At 46.3% G+C, this 24668-nt stretch overlaps 1 protein-coding gene across 3 annotated transcripts; it reads left to right on the top strand.

Annotated features, from left to right (window-relative positions):
* The first annotated feature begins 6065 nt into the window (after positions 1-6065).
* On the top strand, positions 6066-23240 carry LOC103563641 (cationic amino acid transporter 4-like). 3 transcript variants are annotated; one of them, XM_008539068.2, is made up of 5 exons: positions 6067-6299; positions 19302-20323; positions 20791-21365; positions 21620-21728; positions 21828-23240. In XM_008539068.2, the coding sequence occupies exons 2-5, from the start codon at positions 19342-19344 to the stop codon at positions 21875-21877; spliced, it is 1716 nt and encodes a 571-aa protein (XP_008537290.2). In that variant the 5' UTR covers positions 6067-6299; positions 19302-19341; the 3' UTR covers positions 21878-23240. The 3 variants fall into 3 exon arrangements, with proteins under 3 accessions (XP_070484387.1, XP_008537290.2, XP_070484386.1); XM_070628285.1 differs by having other exon boundaries at positions 21809-23240; XM_070628286.1 differs by lacking the exon at positions 20791-21365 and having other exon boundaries at positions 6066-6299.
* Positions 23241-24668: the final 1428 nt, after the last annotated feature.

Genomic DNA, 24668 nt, shown 5'->3' with positions numbered 1-24668 from the left:
ATAGCTCTCTGGTGAGGCTCGGTCTGATTCAGGGTGGTTGGTGGTTGCATCTCCTTAACATAATAAAAAGAAAAAGAACAATTTGGAAAAACAGTTAAAATATCCAAACCCACCCTTGAGTTCCTCAGGGTAAGTAGTCGGTGACAAATAGGATACATTGGTCACAGAATGGCGTAGATGGTGACAGGTCCCCTGCCAACCCCAAGAAAATGTCCATTCAATGGTGAGGTACTCTGTAAAGCATGCACAATCCCCGACCCCATGGCATCTCCCGCTAGGTATTAGTCTGGCTCCAAGAGGCCAAAACCATAGCTAAAGCTTTTACTGTGCATATAAGATGAGAGTTTTTTATTTGTCTTGTTCTATGTCTTGAGAGCTTGGCTTTGTGATCTCTTTGGTCATGAAAGGTTCCAGTCCATCTGGGACCTTTGTCATCTCAACCTTCATTGTTTGTCAGTGAACTACTGCCTGTGCAAGGGAAGCCTTTGCTTTCTTGGACTATTTTGGGGAGTGAACTTTCTGGATCTTGTGAGGGCTGCTTCTTTTGTACTCTCTTTTTGGGATTCCTCTTGCATCCAAAGTTAAGTCATAAATGCTTATTGGTTTGAGTTGCTATTAAAATTCTACTCATCAAAGGTCAGAGGATGGATTCTTAAATTGGAAAAACTTCTAAATTGAAAAATGTAGCTGAAAGGATGGGTCAACCTCTTTCCAGTTCTTTGGGGAGCTGGAAACAACCATCTTTCTCTTGCAAATTCCTGCAGGGCCAGAGGTGTGGCTCTGGAAGGCAGTTCAGAGTTCGCTTGTCCTTCTCCAATCCCAAAGCCTCCCCTGTTCCTCTCAAAATGCTTGTAGATATTGGGACATTAAAAACTGATAAAGCAAATATGCCCCAGAAGCTCCATCTTGGAGAAAACTTAAGTGGTTTCTCTGTGCCTTTGTGATGTAGTTGGAAGGGCAATAAACCTATAATGTCATTTAAGTTTCTGAGAAATCAAGAGCAATTACCTTAGGAAAAATCCTTGCAAGACTGGAAATGCAGCTCTGGAGGCAATTCAGGTTCCACCCAGTTCCTTTATCTCAAAGAGCTTGAAAACTCTCCAGGGACCATCTAGACCATCACTAAGTCCTAGGACTGAAGGGAAAAAAAAGTAAAAAGACAAGAAAAACGGCCATAAGAGCACCCTCACCAAAAATCTAGTTTCTTGAGTGTCTTCTCCACAAATATTAGTAAAAAAGGCTTAAAACAGAATTTGGATTCATAACTGGGGAGCTTTGTATTACTGTACCTGATTCATGGCAGTAATTTTTAAACAATAGCTGTATAGTCTCTGTGTATATGTGTCTATACATATGTTATATATGTATAATATCTTACCTTCGAATGGCATAATTTCTAAAGAGCTCTATTCAATTGGCTTAAAGTAAGCAGTTACATAAATTATTTCTAAATATAATAGAAACTAACCCCAATGTCTTTCAAGTTAATGTGATATGAAATAATTTTTGTTAAATAGAAGCATATTTAAGTTTGTTGGTTTGATTAAAAGAGGCATGTCCTTCGAGTTACCAGCATTGGATATGATGCAGACATACAGCCTGGGTTTGCTAGTTAAATAACCTCATGATACCCCTGTTACAAATTTGTCATCAAAATAATAGCTTAGAATGATAGCTGATTTTGTCTAATGTCTCATGAAGTTTTATAGGCAATATAAATAATTATTGGGAGTGAGTAAACTAAATAGATGTGGAAAAGATAAAAGTATTGGGTGAGCTTTTTAACAATAATTATGTGTTATGGCATGTGTATTTAAATTAACTTCCAAAATCTTTCTGGTAACTTGAAACTTTGAAGTTTTACTAGGTGAAATTAAATGATAAAAAACTCATTGGATATCTGGGTCATTTTCAAATAAGATAACATACTGAAACATTTTTGTTAAACGTGTAAGTTTATCTACTTTGGGTTTATTACAGAGAAACTAAAACGTGTTTGGATCTATTAGTAAATATGTCTTATATTTTATTAAAGACTGTACAATGAAGTAGCATGTTTCCAGAAATTATGAAAAGTGTTTAGAATGCTGATATAAAAGACAGTTCATAATTGCTTACTTTTTAGTTTTCACTAATGTCTTAATGGTTAAAAAAGCTACTTAAAATTAATAGGAAATACATCTTTGTATTCAAGAAAAGTAAGATATATGTTTTCAGTAAAGAAGGTATAAAGAATGGAAATGTTTTTGTTTGTTAAGAAAGATAAATTTGTCCTAAAGTACTAGAAGGGAAAAAAGAAGGCGTGGGTCAAATTCTGACTGTAAAAGGAAAGTTATAGAAGGCTTGTGGAAGAGGAACCTTAAAAAGACCTTTACGCATAGTCAATTTGGCTAAGATTGAAGTAAGTCTAATTAAGTAAATGAGTTTTAATGTCAAAAATAAGCTGGTGCAAAAATTAAAATTTGGTTCTCTCTCCCTTAAAAGGATAATTTTCCTGAACTTTTAGTCTGCTCTTGATAAAGAGGCTATAAAACGTTTTTCTTTACTTTTGGAGTAAGTTTACATAAAAGACAGAAATTCTACTTTTTGTTAAAATAATTTCCTATGTTCAAAAAACTGGGGTCTCTCTAAAGAGGTTTTTGTTTGTTTGTTTTTGGGGTTTTTTTTTTTTGGTTTTTTTACTGTTTAACTCTCTGTTTGTCCTTGATTGTTTCTGTTGTCACTTTGATTGAATGGATAACTGAGCATTGTTTCTCAGTGAGCATTGTTTCCTATCTGACCAAGTGTTTTAAAACCTTTTGATATTCTTGACAAGCTTTCCCCAAAATGCAAATCCTAAATGAAGTCATCCTTTCAAAATTTGTTCTCTCTCTTCCCATAAAAAAAACGATACTAAGCTAATTAGGCTTCTCTGATATTAAATTACATGGGAAGCATTGTCAAATAAGCGATGTTAAATCTTCTTAGGTGGTATTATGTGGGTAAATGTTATTGATATAAATATTTTTTAAATTATGTAAAATTCTGATCTCTCCTGGTGTCAGCCATATTTCTAATTATCTTGAAGTGTTGTACGTCACAGAAACAGCCATGTTTCTTTGCCAATTTCCCTTTTTGTGTCTTTTGTTATTTGCAGACAGTTGTTTCACTCTGATGCTTTTGCAAATATGTTTCATCTTCAGAGAGATTCATGGAAAGAACTCTGACAGTCTAGAACACAGGTTTCTGATAAACTTTCAGATCATAAAACTGAACTGGGTAAGAAATTACAGAACTCTAATGGAGAAACTGATGACTTCCTGGAACTGCTAAAAGAAGATTAAGATCAAGAATTGATTACACAAGACTGAATGAGCTGATGAGGATGATTATAATTTATATGACTTTTCATTTGAGATATTGTTGATTTTTTGATGTTCTGTTTTTTCCAGATTTAAGGAAACCTTTTTCTCTTTCTCTTAAGCTAACTATGACTTATAGCAATTTGGTAAAATTATACCTTTGTAAGAAGAATTGAAACATTTATCTTTTTTCTCCCTACTGCATGCCTCCAGAATTTGGAAATTCTGAATGAGTGAGTATTGTTTTCATGGTAATATAGTTATTGGCATAAGTTCAATAAGAATCTGTTCTCCTTATAACAGGACACAATTGGAAACATTGGTTATATTACCAAAACTTTGCCTGGCATGTCATATTTGAGAGAAACATGCAGACTCAGATATTACAAGACAGCTTTTGAGGAACAAAGATTGGACTTTATGAAATAAAGCCACTTGGAAATAGCCTGATAACCTTGTTTAAAGGGTTCCCAGCAACCTTACCAGGTGAATAGAGAAGGTCACTTCTCTGGCAGGTGCCTGGAACGTCAGAATACTTTACGGACCTCAAGAAGAGAGGAATCCATGAAAATCTGTAGGTATTGCAGACCAAGTCTGATGACAAATCCTTGACTTGGCTTTCATGGCCCTGAGAGGCCTTTAAAATTCAATCTGAGATTCCCTATGGAAGGTTCCAACAAAGCATATTTAAAAGAGCATATATGATCAATTGATTTGCTTGCCGTACTCATGGAAATAATTGGGCCAAGTTTATTGAAATTAGACTTGTTTGCCAACAAATGAGTCTTAATTGGCTATATTTGGTAAAAATGAGGGTGATTTTAGAGAGAAAAATTATGTTTCAATGGAAACTGTAGTACACATCCATGGATATTAGGTTCTAGTTCTGATAATTATCTTTGAGGTTTTTGTTTTCTATCTATAAACTAGACCAGATCCTGAATCCATGTAGTTTCCTGAAGTATCTGGCTACAAATCTCCAAACTAATGTTTCAAATTTTTCCATCATTTTCATTTGAAATCATTGAGAACTGAAACTGCCCTTTTTCCCTGAAGCCTTGCAAACTGAAGCTGGACAACTTGATATAAACTTAAGAGAGATTCATATCTGTTGCTGTATAAGCCACTCAGAAAGATACCTAAACACCTGATGACATCATCAGAGGTGTTTCAAACTGCAAAAGATGCTTGCACTCTAACTTCTAGAAATCTTCTTTCCTGACTCTCCCCTGGGCTCAGAAACCACTTATAATTTGCTCCCACCATTGGCCTTGTTTTTCTTTTTGAGTCTCTAGAAATGCTTCTTCTTAAATACCTGGCTACTTGCTTACACAATATAGGTCTAGTTTTTGGAGCCCTCCTGCATCTCTGTCTTACTAAGAGAAAGATTTAATGAGATGGAGCAACCTATGCCCCTTTTCAGCAGGAAGAAGTTAGAACAGTCACCACCCTGTCTCCCTCAAGACTGAGGAATGAACAACAAAAAGGGAGGATCTGTAACCACAGGCCCTCCAGGACCAGTTCAACTGACCCCATCTCTTATCAAAAGAGTGATTAAGAATTGTCTTTCAGAAAAACTGCAAAGTCACATGGCCAGAGCATGCATAAAAGAAGAAATTGTGACTTGAGATGACCTCAGAACTAAAGATCCTCCTCCCCGCAGAACCCATGGACTTGGATATGACTGGAACTTGAAAGTCAGACTCTTATCAGAAGAAGTGCTTCCCTCATCCACAAAGATCTGATGTTAAAATTCCTTCCTCACCTCATCAAAAGTCTTTAAAACCCCATCATAAGTGTTTAGAACCCTGTCATAAATGTTTAAAACCATACCATAAATTCTTGAAGCCCACCAATCAAAATCTGTCCCACCAGTGTTTCTGTATGACATGCTGTTCTCCCCAACTTGTTAAATTTTGCCCCAAATCCTGAATTGGAGAGACAGATCTGAGGGCACACCCCCTGTCTCCCTGCAGATCTATCTCACAGAATATAAGCTGATTTCTACCCCTAAAAACTGATACCATAATTAACTGGCTTGTTTATGTGCATTGGGCAGAGAACCAATTTTGTGCAGTAATAGTTTTAAGCCTGGATCTGTCGGGGGAGATGTATAACTAGACTGCTGCAAGAGTACATGGGGCAGACTGCATGATTGGACCCTGGAAGGAAGTGGCTGGGAAGCTTGAGGAGGGAGGCAGGGGGGTGCTTCTGCCTTCTGGGAGACTTATGACTTGTGAGTGAGTCTTAAAGAAAGTATCATGAGGTTTCAAAGCAGCAGAAAGGGATGGGTGGAGTGAGCAGAGTGGGCTTGGGAGAATTGTGAGATTCAGCCAGGCACTTGGACTGTGGTGAAGAGGGTGACACTGGTGGCTCTGGGTTGGGCTGGGTTGACCACGGCTGGATGAAGGATTTGGCTCTCCTGGGTGGGCAGAAGCCAGCCAGCAGTAGATGTGGGTTTGGCTGGGCAACTAGGGGGAGCATATGGCAGCAGAGGGGGGATGGGGGCAGGAGACCCCCCATGTGGTCATTGCAGGAGCCCAAAGAATTACCCACCCCCACACATCTTGGTGAAAGGACACACAGAATTTCCAAGGTTCCTTGAAGGGTGACTGATGCCCTCAGTTTACCACCCCTCAGGAGTGCATGACCTAGATAACCACCAGCAGAGTCACGAGTCTATGTCAGTTCCTGATAAGACTCCCACCACTGCACTTGTGGGAGGCATTCTCCCTGCCTCCCTGTGTGTCCCTTAGATAAGACCCCTGTGAAGCTGACCAAAACCTCTTTATGGGTTGAATTGGCCAATCCAGACTTAGCCTTGGGAACATGAAAGCACTCCACCTGAAGACTCCATTAAAGCATATGCCCCAGGTCCTGTTCTGCTCTCTGCCTGCCCTCTACCTTAACCTCCTGGTGTGTCCCCTCAAGGTGTGCTGTGGACCTTCTCCAGGACCTGTGAGTAACAACTTTCTCTATTTCAATTCCTTAGTGGTCTTTTGTTGAATAGAGGTTTGCCATCCAATACCCCCAGGGCTCTACTTAACAAATGTTAATTTGAAAAGTCACAACATGTCTTACAGGCACGCCTGTTTTATTGCGCTTTACAGATATTGCATTTTTTACAAATTGAAGGTACAGGGGAAGAGGGAGAATTCCCCCTTATTTTCCCCTTCTTGTTCTTATTGCTGGTCAAAACATTAACAACAACATAAAGCAGGTTAGCAGGAGAAATTCAAAGTTTAATACATAGACATGGGGAATTCATATGAACATGAAGAATTCCAAAACAGTCAGGCAAAATGAAGTATGTATGTCCTTCTGGACTAAGGAGAGGGAGAAAGAGGTCTGAGACTTCAAAGAGGGAGAAGGCAATTTACAGGAAGATGAGCAGAGTTCATATCTGGCAAACAAATGTTTGCATTGTCCCATCTATAGACAATGGGACCAAAAAGAGATCTTTTGATAAAATAGCCCTTGCTAGATGCCTTCCTGCCCCCCACACCTAGAATTATCCATGGTAAGAGCTCCTCTTGGGACAGGCCCTTCTCTCTTAAATTCCTTTTGACAATTTGAGGGAAGGTCAAATGTTCTTCCAGAGTCTTCTGAGCTTTGATTGTCTTTAGCTTGAAATAGTCCACATACCAGAGTGGCACATCTTGGGGTGACCTGCCCTGAACCCCATCGGTTCCCTTCTCTGAAACATCCCTGGGGGTTTCACATATTAAAAGTTGAGCTGGTGACTGTGGAGAGAGAAAATGAGTTAGTAGACAAGTGGTAATGTTACCAAAACCAAAGTGGGTTTCTTCCTGATGAGTTAAATCAGACTCTACAGCAGAAGTAGTTGTCTCACAAAGTAATGTATGTTTGTGGCAAATAGACCATGAGGAATCATTTCCAGAGTCATGGCATCCCCAAACAAAAGGAAGCAAGGACATGTATTTTGGATGGGGAATGAATATTCAAAAGAGAGAGGTGGGTGTTCACTTGCGCAGGCTCAGTTGGAAAACATGCCTCCATCTGGACTGCAGGTTATGGTAATAAGGCCTAAACTCCTCTGGAGAGATCTTAGCGTTAAAAATAAGGCAAAGGTCATAGGTGTAGCTCTTGTGGTGAGGTTTGATCTGATTCAGGGTGGTTGGTGGTTGCATCTCCTTAACATAACAAAAGAAAAAAGAACGATTTGGAAAAACAGCTAAAATATCCAACCCACCCTTGAGTTCCTTGGCATAACTAGCTGGTGAGAGTAAGAAATCCAGAAAAGGGAGAAAGAACAGATTAGAATGAGGATGAACAAGCAAAAACGAAAGGATCGGTGCACATCTCCTCACATGCCATTAAACCAGTTCCTGATCCTGGGAATAAGTCAGTCCGATAAAATGGGTGAGCTTCATTCATCTGATGGAAAATGTGAATCTTCTCTTTTAGCAGATGTATGTTAGATACTACTTGTTCTGTTGGGTTCATATAAAAGCAACATTTTTCACCAATGATTGCACAAGCTCCTCCTTGCTGAGCAGTCACTGTGCCCAGAGCACATCAATTGTGGGGGACCACAGAGGCTAGGCTGTTAATCTGTGACTGAAGTATTTTCAAAGTTTGCGTGGTGATGTTGAACTCTTGTTCCATTACCATAGAGAGATTTCAGATTGCCTTTTCCAACTCATAATTTCCAAAGAAAGAGAATAAGACTCTCAATGCTGAAAAGAACTTGGAGTTCTGATACATAATTGTATTCTCTATGATTTCTCAATTGGTGTGTTTATGTGCCACAATCTTATGAACAAAGGAACCCAAGTTTGCAATGTGGCTGGCATTTATGGTGAAGTATCTGGAGACAGAAAGGGCCAGGTATCCAAGAACACATCGTCCTGACCAATTAGCTGGGAACCCTTCCTATACTTTGTTGCCACATAAAACAAAAAGACCAGTCTGGTTTACAGGCAAAGTTAGAGCTGAACCTGTAGTTCCCAGGGTCTGGAGTAGTCCAAGCCCTTTGCCACTGGTACTGTTGGTGCTTAAACATCTCCATTTTCCATGTGTTCCTGTCAATCTGGGAGAGCAGAACAGACGCAGAATAGCCAGTACAGGAGCCCTACAGTCTGATTCGGGCAGCTGTAAAGCCTGGTCCTGTCACCTGACCATGTGAGTCCAGAGTTTAGATCCACCCATATATAGTTTGAAGTGTTGGGCAGCTTAACTATGTGGGCAGCTGCAATACCCCAAGCTGGACAAGGGCGTCTGGTAAGGTATCCAGAAAATTTGGTGATTTGGCAAATGCTTGTGCCAAAAGGAATAGTGTTAGAGTCACTTACAGTTTCTTTGAGAGGTTTGAAGATGTCACCTGTGGAATCAAACGCAGAGTTTGACTGCAGTATTGTCCTGGAATATCTCTGTTAACTGAAATAAAGAGTCTGGATGATCTTTATTCAATAATTAGCATGAGGAGTATGAACCCCAGGAAAACAGTTCCACAGAGTGCTCTGAAGGAACTGGTCCGAGGGTGTGAGTTTAGGTGCAGCTTATATCTCTCTCACAAAAGAGTGCACATGGAGGAAAGAGGAAAAGAAAAACAAATTTACAATTAGAGTTCATAGATGTCACATACAAAAAAGAGGTAGAGTGCCTCTGGTCTTCTCTCTAGATTCTACATTGAAGGTAACATAAACAAGAATTTCTTGGTTATACATCAAACAAGTTATCTATGTGTGGAAAGAGACAAGGGCCACAGCCATTAATTATTCCCTCAGTCTCTAAGAAATGCAGCTGGGAAATGTGAGAGTGAAACCTGTACCTCTTCCTGCTGTGGATCTGTCCAGCTGGCGTCTTCAGTCATGAGGTGTGGGGCTGCAAGGTCATTTTGACACAGGCTGAAGCTGGCCTGCATGGCTGCTTCACAGCCCAGCATGGATGCTATTGTACTGACTTAAAGCCTATGCAATTTGCTTCCTAGATTCACTTGTTAAACCAGGGAGAGTGTCCCAAAAATCCATCCAAATCACCTAGGAAGGGTTCAGGGTCATGTTTACTTTCAATACAATGGGAAAAATTTTCACCTTTTGTCTTTATCTGAACAAGGAAGTCCTGGAGCATTTATAGAGGTTTTCTGGGGCCCACATGACTCACCAGGAGAAGAGGCAGAGTGATGTCTTCCTTGTCATGGACACCATACCTTGTCATTCATCCCTCTTCTGTGCTTAGTCCACCAGGTGTTCACATCAGCAGGAACAGAGACCAGTTCAGGTTCTTCTGTGCTCCCTAGCTGTTGACATAGCCAACAGTCAGACTGATTAGTTAGCGTGGCCAGGGTTTGGTAAACTGGCATAAGGGGATGTTTGGTCTGTACTCAACCTGGTGAGACAGAGAGGGTTAGTAAGAGCAAGACACAGATTGAAAAAGAGCCCATAGTGGAAACGTAGGGAAAGTGGACAGGTAGAGACCAGGTGGTTTTCTTTTCACTTTGATCTTCCTGTGAATGCCAATAAGGCAGCTGCTTGTGATGAGAAGTCTCTAAAATATTTTTCAAATACAGAAGTTTTTCCAACTCAAAGGATCCATCATCTGGCCATCGTTGAGGAGGGTCTCCATTTGTATATTTATCCCAATAGTGACTCAATCCAATGAGCCTTTTGAAGGAAAGAAATTTCCAAGCTGAGAATAAATCTCTACCATGGATGCAGGAGGCATCCCTGGGGAGGGCACGGATGATGTAGCCCCCATGATCCAAAAAGTCCCCTCCCCAAAATAGTCAGAGAGAGTAAAGAGCTTCCTTGTACAGGTGGCAAGGATGGTGTCATGAAAACAGTGTCCAGTCTCCCAGGGGAGCATGGGACACTTCTTGTCACAGATCCGCTAATCTGTGACACTGTGCAGGTGCTACTGGAATGGAATTTTCCCAGCACTTACAAGCAATGAATGTTGAGATGACAAAGTCCTTTATGGACTGGACCCTTTATGACAAACTCCCCTGAGAGCTTGGCACAGTTGGACAGAGAGTGCTCAGAACCCCAGTCTATTTGGCCACCAATGTGCACCATGGAAAATGCACCTTCTGGATGGTGGAGACCAAGGAGAATCTTCTCACTGGTCAAAAAGCCAAGTTCTCAGGACGTACAATAAGATGGAAGGAAAACTGCATCCATTTGTGTTTTTCCTTATGTGCCCTATAACAGCTTTGGCTATGCCTTGGGTCTCTTGGAGTCAAACTGACACCTAGGAGTGATGGGCCATGAAGTTGAGGATTGTGTGTTATTTTATATTGTACCTCATTGCATGGAAATTTTCTTGAGTTTGGGATGGGACCTGTTGTCATCTACCCTGTTCTGTGACCAACTTATCCTATCATGGGAGTCATCTTGAGGCACAGAATACCCTAATGGCTCTTAAAGGCTCATCCCATGCCCACCAATATTGTGTCCTCTTGGCTTGCAAGATATCCCTGAGCAAGAGCTTATACCTCATGTGCCTATGAACCCACAGTAAAGTTTGTCTAAATAGATGGCAATCTGGTGGGATGGCAAACTCACCAGCCTGTGAAGCTGGCCCAGACAACAGGCTTATAGGGGCCTATGCCAGCACCCTACCCTAAGGTATTTCCTTCTTATGACATGCAACAAAAAAGATAGAGACAAAAAGAAAAAATACAGTGACCGTCTCTGGGTGGAAATGCATCAACAAAGCCAGGAGTACTGCACCAAATTTACCAGAGTCACTAAGAAGCACAAGAAACTAGTCTCCTAAATAATTTCTCCTGCCAATCTAAATTTAGAAAGAGAGAAAAGAATCCTTACTGCTTTCTCCACTTTCTCCACTATCAACAGATAGAGATTCCAGGAAGCTGATGTGGTCAGAATCTCCCTTCTTACGAGCCTTCATCAGGTGACCCAGGATCTCCTCCTCTGCCACGGTACTAGGGAGAAAGCAGTCCTTCCAGCCAGAGAAGGCAGCTTGCCAGCCAGTGGGGATCCTGCCAGCTGTGCCAAAACTGCAGGGGAAGACAGAGAATTCCCCCCTTTTCCTTAAGGTTCTTATGGCTGGTCAAAGAATTAAAACGACATAAGGCAGGTTAGCAAGAGAAAATCAAACAAAGTTTAATACATGTACATGGGGAATTCACAAGAGCATGAAGATTTCCAAATACAGTCAGGCAAAATGAGGTGTATATGTCCTTCTGGACTAAGGAGAGGGAGGTGGAGGTCTGGGACTTCAATGGGGAGAAGGAAATGTCCGGGAAGATGAAAAATGTTCATATGTGGTAAATGAATGTTTGCATTGTCTCATCTACAGACAGCGGGACTCAAAAGAGATCTTTTGATAAAATGGTTCTTGCTAGATGCCTTCCTGCCCACCACACCTAGAATTATCCATGTAAGAGCCCTTCCTGGGACAGGCCCTTCTATCTCAAATTCTATTTGACAATTTGAGGGAAGGTCAAATGTTTCTCCAGAGTCTTCTGAGCTTTGTCTTTGGTTCAAAATAATCTGCATACTGGAATGGCACCTTTGGAATGGCTTGCCCTAAACCCTGTCAAAGATTTGTGGCAACCTCACATCAAATAAGTCTATCAGAATGATTTTTACAACATCATTTACTCATCTCATATCTTCGTGTCACATTTTAGTAATTCTGGCAATGTCTCAAACTTTTTTTTTTTGTAAAGAAGATTGGCCCTGAGCTAACATCTGTTAGCTCCACCAAAGCCCCAGTACATAGTTGTACATCCTCATTGGAAGTCATCCTAGTTCTTCTATGTGGGATGCCTCCACAGCACGGCCTGATGAGTGATGCTAGGCCTACACCCAGGATCTGAACTGGTGAACAATGGGCTGCCAAAGTGGAGTGTGCGAACTTAACCATTTATCCACGGGGCTGGCCCCTCAAACTTTTTCATGATAAATTTGTTGTGGTGATCTGTGATCAGTGGTCTTTGATGCTAGTATTGTGATTGTTTTAGGACACCACAAGCTATACTCATATAAGACAGCAAACTTAATCTATAAATGTTGTGTGTGTTCTGACTGATCCACCAACTTTCTGTTCCCCCACCTCTCACCCTCTCCTCAGGCCTCCCTATTCCCTGAGACACAACAATATTAAAATTAGGCCAATTAATAACCCTAAAATGACCTCTAAGTGTTCAAGTGAAAGGAAGAGTCACACATCTCTCACTTTAAGTCAAAAGCTGGAAATGATTAAGCTTAGTGAGGAAGGCACGTCAAAAGCCTCGATAGGCCAAAAGCTGGGCCTCTTGCAACAAACAGTTAACCAAGCTGTGAATGCAAAGGAAAAGCTCTTGAAGGAAATTAAAAGTGCTACTCCAGTGAACACACAAATGATAAGAAAGTGAAACATTCTTATTGCTGATATGGAGAAAGTTTTAGTGGCCTGGGTGGAAGATCAAACCAGCCACAACATTCCCTTAAGCCAAAGCCTAATCCAGAGCAAGGCCCTAACTCTCTTCAATTCTAGGAAGCCTGAGAGAGGTGAGGAAGCTGCAGAAGAAAAGGCTGAAGCTAGCAGAGGCTGGTTCATGAGATTTAAGGAAAGAAGCTGTTTTCATAACATAAAAGTGCAAGGGGAAGCAGAAAGTCTGATGTAGAAGCTGCAGCAAGTTCTCCAGAAGGTCTAGCTAAGATCATTAATGAAGGTGGCTACTCTAAACAACAGATTTTCAGTGTAGATGAAATAACCTTATATTAGAAGAAGATGCCATCTAAGACTTTCATTGCTAGAGAGGAGAAGTCAATGCCTGGCTTCAAAGCTTCAAGGGACAGGCTGACTCTCTTGTTAGGGGCTAATGCAGCGGGTGGCTGAAGGTGAAGCCATTGCTCCTTTACCATTCTGAAAATCCTAGGGCCCTTAAGAATTGTGCTGAATCTACTCTGCCTGTGCTCCATAAATGGAACAACAAAGCCTGGATGTCAGCACATCTGTTTACAGCATGGTTTATTGAATATCTTCAGCCCATTGTTGAGACCTACTGCTGAGAAAAAAAGACTCCTTCCAAAATATTGCTGCTCATTGACAATGCACCTGGTTGTCTGAGAGCTCTCTCTCTACATGTACAAGATTGATGCTGTTTTCATGCATGTTAGCAAAACATCCATTCTGCAGGATCTGGGCAGTCATTTTGATCATGGATCAAGGAGTAATTTTGACTTTCAAGTCTTATTATTTAAGAAATACATTTCATAAAGCTATAGCTCCCATAGACAGTGATTCCTCTGATGGATCTGAGCAAAGTAAATTGAAAACCTTCTGGAAAGGATTCACCATTCTATACGCCGTTAAGAACATTCATGATTCATGGGAAGAGGTCAAAATATCAACCTTAACGGGAGTTTGGAAGAGGTTGATTCCAACCCTCATGGATGACTTTGAGAGGTTCAAGACTTCAGTGGAGGAAGTAACTGCAGCTGTGGTGGGAAGAGCAAGAGAACTAGAATCAGAAGTGGAGCCTAAGATATGACTGAATTGCTGCAATCTCATGACAAAACTTTAACAGATGAGGAGTTGCTTCTTATGGATAAGCAAAGAAAGTGTTTTCTTGAGATGGAATCTACTCCTGATGAAGAAGCTACAAAGATTCTTGAAATGAGAACAAAGGATTTAGAATATTGCATAGTCTTAGTTGATAAAGCAGTGACAGAGTTTGAGAGGACTGACTCCAATTTTGAAAGAAGTTCTAGCATGGGTAAGGTAAAATGCTATCAAATAGCACTGCATGCTACAGAGAAATGATTCTTGAAAGGAAGAGTCAATCAATGTGGCAAACTTTATTGTCAGTTTATTTTAAGAACTTGCCACAGTCACCCCAAGCTTCACCAACCACCAACCTGATCAGTCAGCAGCCATCAACATCAAGCTACGATCCTCCACCAGCAAAAAGATCACAAGTCACCGAAGGCTCAGATGATGGTTAGCATTTTTTAGCAATAAAATACTTTTAATAAAGTATGTACATCCTTTTGTTAGACATAATGCTTTGCACGCTTAATAGACTACAGTATAGTGTAAACATAATTTTTATATGCACTAGGAAACAAAAAAATTCATGTGACTCACTTTATTGTGACATTAATTTTATTGTAGTGATCTAGAATGGAACCTGCAATATCCCCAAGGTCTGTCTGTGTAGTTTCAGCTCTTAGATTTAGCTCTTTGATCCATTTTGAGCTAATTTTTGCATCTGGTGTGAGGTAGGAGTCTGACTTCATTCATTTGCATCTGGATGTCCAGTTTTTACAGCATAGCATGTTGAAAAGACTATCGTTTCCCCATTGGGTTGTTTTGGGTCTCTTGTCAAAAATCAATTGGCCATCAAGAGAATGAGAAGACAAGGCATAGACTAGAAGAAAATATTTGTAAAAGACATATGTGATAAAGGATTGTTATCCAAAATAAAGAACTATTAAAAATCAACAATAAGAAGAGTAACAACTCAATTAAAAATGAGTAAAAAATCTGAACAGATACCCCACCAAAAAAGATATACAGTTGGTGAATAAGCCTATGAAAAGATACTCCACGTCCTACATCATTAGAGAATTGTAAATTAAACAATGATGATGTACCACTACACACCTGTTAGAATGGCAAAAATCCAATACATTGATGACAGCAAATGTTGCTGGAGATGCAGACTGACAGGTACACTCATTCATCGTTGGTGGGAGAGCAATATGATACAGCCATTTTGGAAAATGTCTTGGCAGTTTCTTACAAACTAAACATAATTTTACCATAGGATTCAGCAACCACATTCCTTGCATTTACCCAAATTAGTTGAAAATTTATGCCTACACAAAAACCTATACATGGAAGTTGACAGCAGCTTCATTCATAATCGCTAAAACTTGGAAGCAACCAAGATGCCCTTCAGTAGGTGGATAGATAAATAAACTATGGTCCAGCCAGAGAAGAAATATTACAAAGTGCTAAAAATAAAGGAACTATCAAGCCATGATAAGACATAAAACAACCTTAAATTCATATTACTAAGGAAAAAGGCCAATCTGAAAAGGCTACATACTGTATCACTTGATTCCCATTATATGACCTTCTGGAAAGGCCAAACTGTGGAGACAGTGAGAAGATCAGTGGTTTCCAGGGGTTAGTGGGGAGGGAGGGATGAATAGCTGAAGCACAGAGGATTCTTAGAGCTTACTGTAATAGTGTGCACACGTCATTATGCATTTGTCAAAACCATGGAATGTACACCACCAAGAGTGAACCTTAGTGTAAACCATAGGATTTAGGTGATAACGATGTGTCAATGTAGGTTCACCAATTATAACAAATGTACCAATCTGGTGGGGGATGTTGATAGTAGGGAGGCTGTGCTTGTGTAGGGCCTAAGGGTATAGGGAAACTCAACCTTCTGCTCAATTTTCTTGTGAACACAAAACTGCCTTGAAACATAAAGTCTGTTTTTTAAAAATCAATTGGCCATAACCTAAATTGGCCACCAACTTTTAAAAATTAATTTCCCACATTTTAGGACTCTCAATTCTATTCCATTGATCTATATATGTCTATCCTTATTTCAGTAAGAGTCTTGATTCCTGTTAGCTTTGTAGTCAGTTTAGAAATGAAGTGTAAGTCCTCCAACTTTGTTATTTGTCAAGATTGTTTTGACTATTCTGGGTCTCACACATCTCCATATGTATTTCTGGATCATCTTGATAATTTCTGCAAAATAGGCAGTTGGGATTTTGATAGGCATTGCACTGAATCTGAAGACAAATTTGGGGAGTATTACCATCTTTACAATATTAAGATTTCCAGTACATGAACGTGGGATATCTTTCCACTTATTTAGGTCTTTAATTTTTTTCATAGATTTCTAGTAGTTTTAGTGTACAAGTTTTGCATTTCTTTTGTAAAATTTATTCTAAGTATGGTTATTCATAAATTTATTCTTTTTGATGCTATGTAAGCAGAATTGTTTTCTTAATTTCATTTCTGGATAGTTCATTGTAGTGTATAGAAATACGATTGATTGTGTAGATCATATATTGATCTTGTATCCTGCACCTTTGCTGAACTGGTACGTTACTTCCAATATTTATTGTGTGTAGTTTGTAGGATTTTCTCTACATAAGATCATGTTATCTCAGGCTAGAGATAGGTTTGCTTCTTCTTTTCCAACCTGGATTCCTTTTAGTTCATGTTCTCACCTAATTGCCATGACCAGAGCCTCCAGTAAAGTGTTGGATACAAGTGGGGAGAGGACATCCCAATGTTGTTCCTGAGCAAAGGGAAAGCTTTCAGTCTCTTACCAGTGAGTACAGCAGCCGAGGGGTTTTCATAGATGGTCTTTATCATTTTGAGGGTAGTCCCTTCTATTCCAGGCCTATTGACTAGTTTTTCCTGTTTCCGTTGAGCCAATCATGTGGTTTTTGTCGTCTAGTCTATTAGTATGGCATATTCCATTGACTTTCGTGTGTTAAATCACTCTTGCATTCCTGGGATAAATCCCACTTGGTCCTTTTCATATGTTGCTGGATTTGATTTGTTTGCCTTCAGTTGAGCTATTCTGCATCTGTATTCATAAAAGATGTTGCTCTGTAGTTTTCTTTCTTGTGATGTCTTTTTTGAGTTTGGTGTCTGGGTGCTCCTGGCTTTGTAGGATGTGTTGGGAAGTGCTCTCTCTTCTTTTTCTTGTAGTTTTGGTGCTTTCTCTTCACTGCATCTTCATATGTTGGTCTGTCTAATTGCCTTACTTAGTGGGGTCCAGCACTTGGCCCAGCCATGTCCCTGGAAGTTTAGTTTACTGTGTCAATCATGCTTGACCACAAATGTCCATTGGATATTGATGGATGTGAAGGGGAGCATGGTGAGAACCCCTCTCTGGGTAGATAAAATGTCAGTGCTCTGAAACCCTACAAAAGCTTTCAGGTGGTCATTGGTAGGCCTTGGGGGAGCTCCTGTTGCAAAACTGTCCAAGACTCTTGGTTAGAAATGCATTTTTCTGGGTTTCTGTGAAGGTGTTTCAGAACAAGGAACTCTGCTCAGTTATGTTTAGGCCTCACAGGAGCGAGGTGTGGGAGGGGTCACCCCTGCAGGAAGTGGGAGCCCATCTGAGAAGCTCCTCAAGACAACATCAGCCAAATACCAGAAGGGAGCAAGGGGCTGGCTAAGGCAGAGTGCTCCAAGTGGCACTCTCTTGTCTGGGAGTCCATGACCCTGTCACCAGCCCGCTGAGCCAGACAGCCTGCAGGTGCCCCTAATGTCCTATTCCACAAACCACATAGAAGCCTGACAACATGGAGAGAGTTCTGGGGTAAGAGGATGACTGTTTTGGTTTTGCTTTGCTTGGATGGATTGTCCTCATTTTGCTGTAAACAAGTTCACACCCTGTGACACCAGCCTTTCCACTTTCAAAGTGGGAAGAGCAGAAGGACAAAGACCCCTCAGCCCCAGGAATAAATAAGCCTGAGGGGGTTTGTGATGGTCACGTGATGAGATGTGATGTGTCCCTGTGATGCAGGGACTAAGATGGAGCAGATGCTCAGTCCATGACACCTCTCACGGATATCCATGAATGGGGAAATGTTGTTTGGGTCCCCAAGGTCCTCCAGGCTTGACAGGTGCTCTTGGGCTGGGAGGGGCTGCCATTGATGTCTGAGGGGGCCTAGGGGTGCCCCAAGCTGGAGGGCTGGAGGTGACCCCCCGGGGTCTGCTTGCCTCCTTTCAGGACACTGTCTGTAGCTGGAAGCTCAGAACAGCCAGCACGAGCTCTACCAATTCACAGAACACTCCCCACAGCCGGGCGCTCCCTCGTCAGTGGGTGAGGGTGGCTTACTGCCATCCCATTGTGCCAGAGGTCAGGGACAGCCCAGGGCCTCTCAGCCACATTCAGACCCTCATCTTACCAGCGTCTTGCCTGACTCCCGCAGCCCCCACACCTCCCAGGGTCGAGGGGCCTGGATGGTGCCCCTCTGGTAGAGTCCTTGTGTTGGGATGAGGGGTCAAGGAGGGCATCTGCAGCAGTGGAAAGCAGGTGGGCTCCAGAGCCCCTCCCCATACCTGGACCTTAACCTTCACCAGCATCCTCAGACCAGCCTGGTGACCTGCACTAGTCAGTTACCTGGAGGCCTGAGCTTCCTCATCTGTGAACCGGGCACAGTCATAGGGCTTCCCCAGAACCTGGGGAGTTCTGGTCTTGATGCTGTGAGGTGTGGGCAGGGTGGGCTGAGTGCATGTGTGACCACAAGGCAGTGCCCAGGGCTGGATCTGGTGCCCTGGGGTGTGGGCAAGGGCAGTGTACAGAGCAGTGGCAGTGGTGACAGCAAGTGAGTTGCAACATGTCCTGCAGGGATGAACTCATTCTCAGAGGAGGGGAAAGCATTGGTACCTGGAGACAGGGGCACGGTGGAACTGACTCTGGGACGTGGCATGGCCGTGATGTGTCAGCGCATGGGGTTGCGTGTGTGGCTTTGGCTTCCAGCACAGGGTCCAGGGCACTCCCCACTCCAGGCAGGGTGCACTGGTCCACCAGCCCAACAAACGGGATGAGGGAGTAAACACAGCTGTTTGAGGCCAGGTGGCTGCCTGGGCAGATTCCAGGGCCACAGAATTGCTGCTGTTAGGGATCTTAGAGGCCTGGCCCAGCCCTGGGAAAGCCTCAGGTTTCACCCTGCTCTCAGATCCCAGACAACTAGAGGGACTTCTGGCTGCGATGCCTGGGGTTACCCCCTCCCCATGCATAGGGCCCCTCCCAAACATGCTGAAGTCTGCCTCCACCAGGCTCCCTCCCTTGCCCAACTGGCAGGCCAAAGGGATCCCCATGCTTCCCTGTGGCCTCCTGCCCACCCTGCTGCCAGGCCCTCAGCCTGCCTCATCCAGCCCTGCAGCTGCCAGTGGTTCCAGGCTTGGGTCCCCAGGGCAGGGTCAGAGCAAGGACTGAAGGCTGGTCAGGACCCAGGGCAGCCTGTCATTCCCCTTTGGCTCTTGTAGGTGCCGGCAGGTGGGTTGGTGCTCATCTCAGCTGCCCACCATGGCCTGGGGGCTGCCCAGCACTGCTGGCCTGGTGCCCTTCTGCCAGAAGCTGAACCGGCTGAAGACACTGGAGGAGTCCCCCAGGGAGACACCGCCGCGGCGCCTCCTGACCACACTGGATCTGACTCTGCTGGGTGTGGGTGGCATGGTGGGCTCAGGCCTCTACGTGCTCACAGGTTTTGTGGCCAAGAAGCTGGCTGGCCCAGCAGTGCTCATATCCTTTGGCATGGCTGCCATGGCCTCCCTGCTGGCAGCCCTATGTTATGCAGAGTTTGGGGCACGTGTGCCCCGCACAGGCTCTGCCTACCTGTTCACCTACATATCCATGGGTGAGCTGTGGGCCTTCCTCGTTGGCTGGAATGTGCTCTTAGAGTACCTCACTGCTGGTGCCGCTGTGGCCCGTGCCTGCAGTGGCTACCTGGATGCCATCTTCAGCCGCAGCATCAGCAGCTTCACCGAGGCCCATGTGGGCATCTGGCAGGTGCCCTTCCTGGCCCAGTACCCAGACTTCTTGGCTGCTGGCATCATAGTTTTGGCCTCCACATTCATCTCCTGTGGAGGCCGTGTCTCTTCCTGGCTCAAGCACACCTTCTCTGGCATCAACCTGGTCGTCATCCTCTTCATCATCATCCTGGGGTTTGTCCTGGCCCGCCCACACAACTGGAGTGCTGAGGAGGGCGGCTTTGCACCCTTCGGCTTTGCCGGCATCATGGCTGGCACTGCCACCTGCTTCTGCGCCTTCGTGGGTTTTGATGTCATTGCTGCCTCCAGTGAAGAGGCCCAGAACCCGAAGCAAGCAGTGCCTATGGCCATTGCCATCTCGCTTGGCCTGGCGGCTGGTGCCTACATCCTCGTCTCCACTGTGCTCACCCTCATGGTACCCTGGCAAAACCTGGACCCTGACTGGGCACTCGCTGATGCCTTCTACCAGCGGGGCTATAGCTGGGCAGGCTTCATCGTGGCAGCTTGTGCAATCTGCGGTAAGGAGCCCATCTGGGCAATGTGGGAGGGGACACAGTGGTGGGACCCTGCCCTAAGCCTCCAGGGAACACATCTGCATCTGGGCCTGTGCTCCCAGTTGCACCCTGGGCCCAGGAAGGTGCTAATGATTAGACTCTCCAGCCAGGCTTGTGGGAAGAGACCTACTCACTCCCCCTCCCAGTTGTAGATAGAATGTCAGTTCTGGGCATGTGCTTCCAGATCCTTCCAGGCAGAGGGACTCAACCCTTATGAGATTCTCCAGTGGGTATGTCAACTAAACTGGGGCGTCCCATTCCTGTGTGGTGAGGGGGAACAATCTGGCACCCACATACACTCGGGGTCTCTCTCAGAGCAAAGACAAACTCATGCCCATGTTCCCAAGGGGCCACCCATGTCTTGGCCCCCCGGCAGCGGCCCCTGGTATGCCTGTGCATGATGCTAACCAGTCTCCCATCCTCTGTCACAGCCATCAATACTGTCCTGCTCAGCAGCCTCTTTTCCCTGCAACAAATCATCTCTGCCATGGCTACCGATGGGCTCTTCTTCCAGGTGTTTGCCCACCTGTACTGCCGAACGAAGGCGCCCGTGGTGAGCATCCTGGTGTTCGGGATACTCATGCTTTTCCTGGCGCTGCTGCTAGACCTGGAGGCACTGGTTCACTTCCACTCCATCGGTGTACTTTTTGCCTATTCCTTCGTGGCCATCAGCGTTATCGTGCTACGTTTCCAAAAGCCCTCAACATCCAGCTCCCAGGACCAAGAGCAGGCTTCAACCCCTGAGCCTGGACAGCTGCGATCAGCCCTGAGACCCTACCTCAGCTTCCTGGGTGGGTGCAGACCCGGAGCCGCTGTGGCTTGGGCCCTCGGTGTCCTGGTGGCCTCGGCCATCACTCTGGACTGTGTGCTGGCCTTTGGAGACTCGGCCCTGAACCTCCCAACCTGGGGCTACACCCTGCTGCTCCTTCTCAGCTCCGTCACATTTCTGCTCAGTCTCCTCGTCCTAGGGGCCCACCAGCAAGAGAAACAGCAGGACACCTTTCAGGTACTTCCACCAGCCAGCACCCACCATGCTCAGCCCAGCCGGCTCCCTTCGCCCCTTCCTCCTCTGTTGTGGCAGGATGCACCAGGGCCTCAGGGTGGGGGAGGCCAGTGCCCCACACCCCTCTCTCTGCATGCTGGGTGGGCCCTTGTCTCCGGAATCTCCAGAGGCAGAGAAGGGCTCTATGGACTCCTAAGAAATCCGGCCCTAGGTCAGCAGGCCTTCCCTGCAGCCCAGCCCTGCCCTTGTCCCCTCAGGTTCCCATGGTGCCCCTGACTCCCGCCCTGAGCATCCTCCTCAACATCTTCCTCATGCTGCACCTGAGCTACCTGACCTGGCTGCGCTTCTCCATCTGGTTGCTGATCGGTGAGTGGGGGCCAGGCTGGGACCCTGGCAGCCTGCAGTGGGAGGGCAAGCAAGGAAGAGGGCTGGGACCTATCCCTCAGGCTTGTGCCACCCTTGCAGGACTCGTGGTGTATTTTGGCTACGGCATCAGGCACAGCAAGGAGAGCTAGCGGGAACACATGGGGTTGACTGCCCCAAACAGCAGCCTGGAGGAGATGGTGCTGGCCCTGCAGTGCCCCCAACCAGGCACCGGCCCAGGAGTCCAGTCGCATGGAGCAGCCCACCAGTCTATGAGGACCACTGGGGGCCCAGATGCCTTACCCCACCTCCTTGGGAACCCAGAGGTCCTGGCAGCACCTTCTATGCAGGGCAGCTCAGGTTTGCAGGTCTGCCCATGCCGGGGGGTCCTCAGAACCTCAGCCCAGGTGCTGAGCTTCAAGTCTTTGGGAGTGGGCCATGGCCAGCACTGGTGTGGTGGACTCTTTGCCCAGCACCTTCCAGGTTATGACCAAGTCTGGCTACCTGGACAGGTGGAGTAGGGCGGGCAGGGAAGAGCCTCGAGTCCCAGGGACACACAATAATAACGGCTCGGCCTGACATGTGGCCTGCTGCTGTGTCCACTGTGGTGTTCAATGTGTCACTGAGTCCTCACCTGCCCCTGTAACAAGACAATTGTCCCCAATCCACAGCAAAGGTGCTGAGGTTCCATAAGGGTGAGGTGCCAGGCCTGGGACAGCTCTGAGTCAGGGACAAGGCCAGGCCGGGATCCCAGGGTCCTGCCCTCAGGCCACTGCCCTCTGCCCAGCTCAGAGGTGAGCTACACACACCAGGCACAGTGGGGTCCCTGACAGAGCTGGGCCAGACTCCCTCACAGCCTCCCCACATGTCCCCTCAGGGACGGATCCAGATAGCAGAGCCTGGACCCCATTGAGGCCCACTAGAAAGGGCAGTGGAGTCCTTGGGTTCCCTCTGTTTCCCAGTGCTCACAGAGAGCAGGGCATGTCTTGAGGCCTGCCCCAGATGGAGTGGCCCCCCTGCCTGGGCACAGGCATCTCTCAGGCACAGGCCCACATGGCCCACCCGGTCCCCTGGGCATGCACCCACATGCAGACTGAGGCAGCAGCTGTTTCGCAGCCCAGGGCTGCCTGCAGCTTCCAGCAGCCTCTCTCCCTGCTGCCCCCTCAGAGCTTTGTGACAAAGCCTCGGGATGGGACACATGCAGGCAGGTGGGTGCACAAGTGCCTGGGCCTGCTCTAGGGACCTTGAGCCTACCTGGTGGTGGGGAGCCAGTCCTTGGGGGTCCCCAGACACACTCTGCAAGCCCCGTGGCCTCCCCAGGACCATGCTCCGTCTACCATAGATGCCTCCTCCTCCCGGTTCCTGCTTGTGAGGACCAAAAAGGAAGCCACTGGCTTTGGCAGCTTTACTCCTCCACTTTCTGCAGCCTCAACATCACTTTCTCTGGGCCCCAAGGACAACCAGGGACACATGACTCCCCTCCAAGCACCGGGCTTCAGGACCTTGACCTCTCAACCCAGCCCTTCTTAACCCACCTCCCACAGACACTGCCCTGGGGGTGAGTGGCAGCAGGGACCCCGAGGCTTTGCTGATATTCCAGATGCCAGATGATTCCAGATGCTGCCCAGCCTGAGCACCAGGCCTCCCCTCCCCAGCCTGGCCCATGTCGCTCCACCAGCAAGCTGCCAGCACGGCCCTTCTCACCAGGGACCCATGAGGAGGCAGCCCCTTGTCTCCCTGGGGTGGGTACCCCAAACCCTGCCCCTCCCTGGGACCCAGAGAGGGCTTGGCTCCTGCAGTCCTGTCCCTCCCCTCCTGACCGTGGACCTGAGACACGGGGAAATTCTCCAGCAGGCAGGACTCAGGCCCCCAGAGGGATTCCAGAGCCTGAACCAAGCCATCCTGCTGGGTCTTCCATGTCCTTTGTTAAGGACATTCTCTCCAGCCCCTGGCTCTACCTGGGGTCTAGATCAAATCATGGTCCTCGTGCAGTTGCCTCAGGCTGGGGTGGTCAGCTGCACAGACACATTCTCAGTGTGACCTTGGGCAGCAATGACATGTGTCCAGATATCCAGCCTCCCCACTCCATGGCTCCCAGGAGCCCGGTGAGCAGGTTTTAGGATGTTTGGCTGGTGTCACCTAGGAGAGAGGCAGAGGGTCCCAAAGGACGCCAGACCCACCTGCTCAGTCCCATGCCCCCCCCATCCCAGCCCTCCACAGTCCCAGGGCTGCCCCCAGGATGGGGCTGGTGCTCATCAGCTGAGCAGGTAGGGGCCCAAGGAGTCCTCTGCCCTTGCCTGGGGTCCTAGTGGGTTGGAGCATCTGCCCACCACACTCCTCACTCCATGGATGAGGCCCAGAGCTGGGAGGGGCCCTGCCCTGGGAACCCAGCACAGAGCAGCTGCCACAGCTCCTCTTGTCAGGCTGCCTTCTTCCTGGCCTTGGCCTCTGGCTGCACAGTGGGGCAGCTGAGAGGGCAGGGACTCTACCTGTGAGGGGGGTGCCGGCAGGGGGAGGAGGGCTAGGAGCCAGGCAGGGCCGGAGGTGACCACAGCCAGCATGGTGGACAGCTGGCGAGTGGGGAGCTGCTGGGAACACTGGAGATGGAGCCTGGGAGAGCGTCTCCAGCCCCAGCCCCAGCCAGAGCCCCACTGGACCAGGGCCCTGCATCTGTTCCCTGCAGTCTCTACACAAAACTGGCTTCTGTGGTCCCCAGGCAGCACCTGCTGAGGCCAGAGCTGGGGGAGGGACAGGCTGCCTAGGAGCTGAAGGGTGGAATTCTCCCCCACCCCTGCCCTGGTCCTGCCAGGGCTACAGCCATGAGTCCCCAAGGTTGAGCCCCAACCTTTCCAGTCCCCTGCCCCAACCAGCAAAGGATGGCTACAGGCCTCAGGAATGGGGCAGTGAGTGGGTGCCAGGCCCACCCTGTTGACGGTGTCCAGC

This window comes from Equus przewalskii, chromosome 7, assembly GCF_037783145.1.
Source record: "Equus przewalskii isolate Varuska chromosome 7, EquPr2, whole genome shotgun sequence".
Lineage (NCBI taxonomy): Eukaryota > Metazoa > Chordata > Mammalia > Perissodactyla > Equidae > Equus > Equus przewalskii.
This window is presented reverse-complemented; position numbering and strand designations above follow the sequence as displayed.

Excerpts from the sequence above, each read along its gene's own strand:
- LOC103563641 (XM_070628285.1), top strand. The coding sequence starts at position 19,342 with ATGGCCTGGGGGCTGCCCAGCACTGCTGGCCTGGTGCCCTTCTGCCAG. Across the intron at positions 20,324-20,790 it reads GGCAGCTTGTGCAATCTGCG|CCATCAATACTGTCCTGCTC; the intron begins GTAAGGAGCCCA and ends CCTCTGTCACAG. Across the intron at positions 21,729-21,808 it reads CTCCATCTGGTTGCTGATCG|GCTTGTGCCACCCTTGCAGG; the intron begins GTGAGTGGGGGC and ends CCTATCCCTCAG.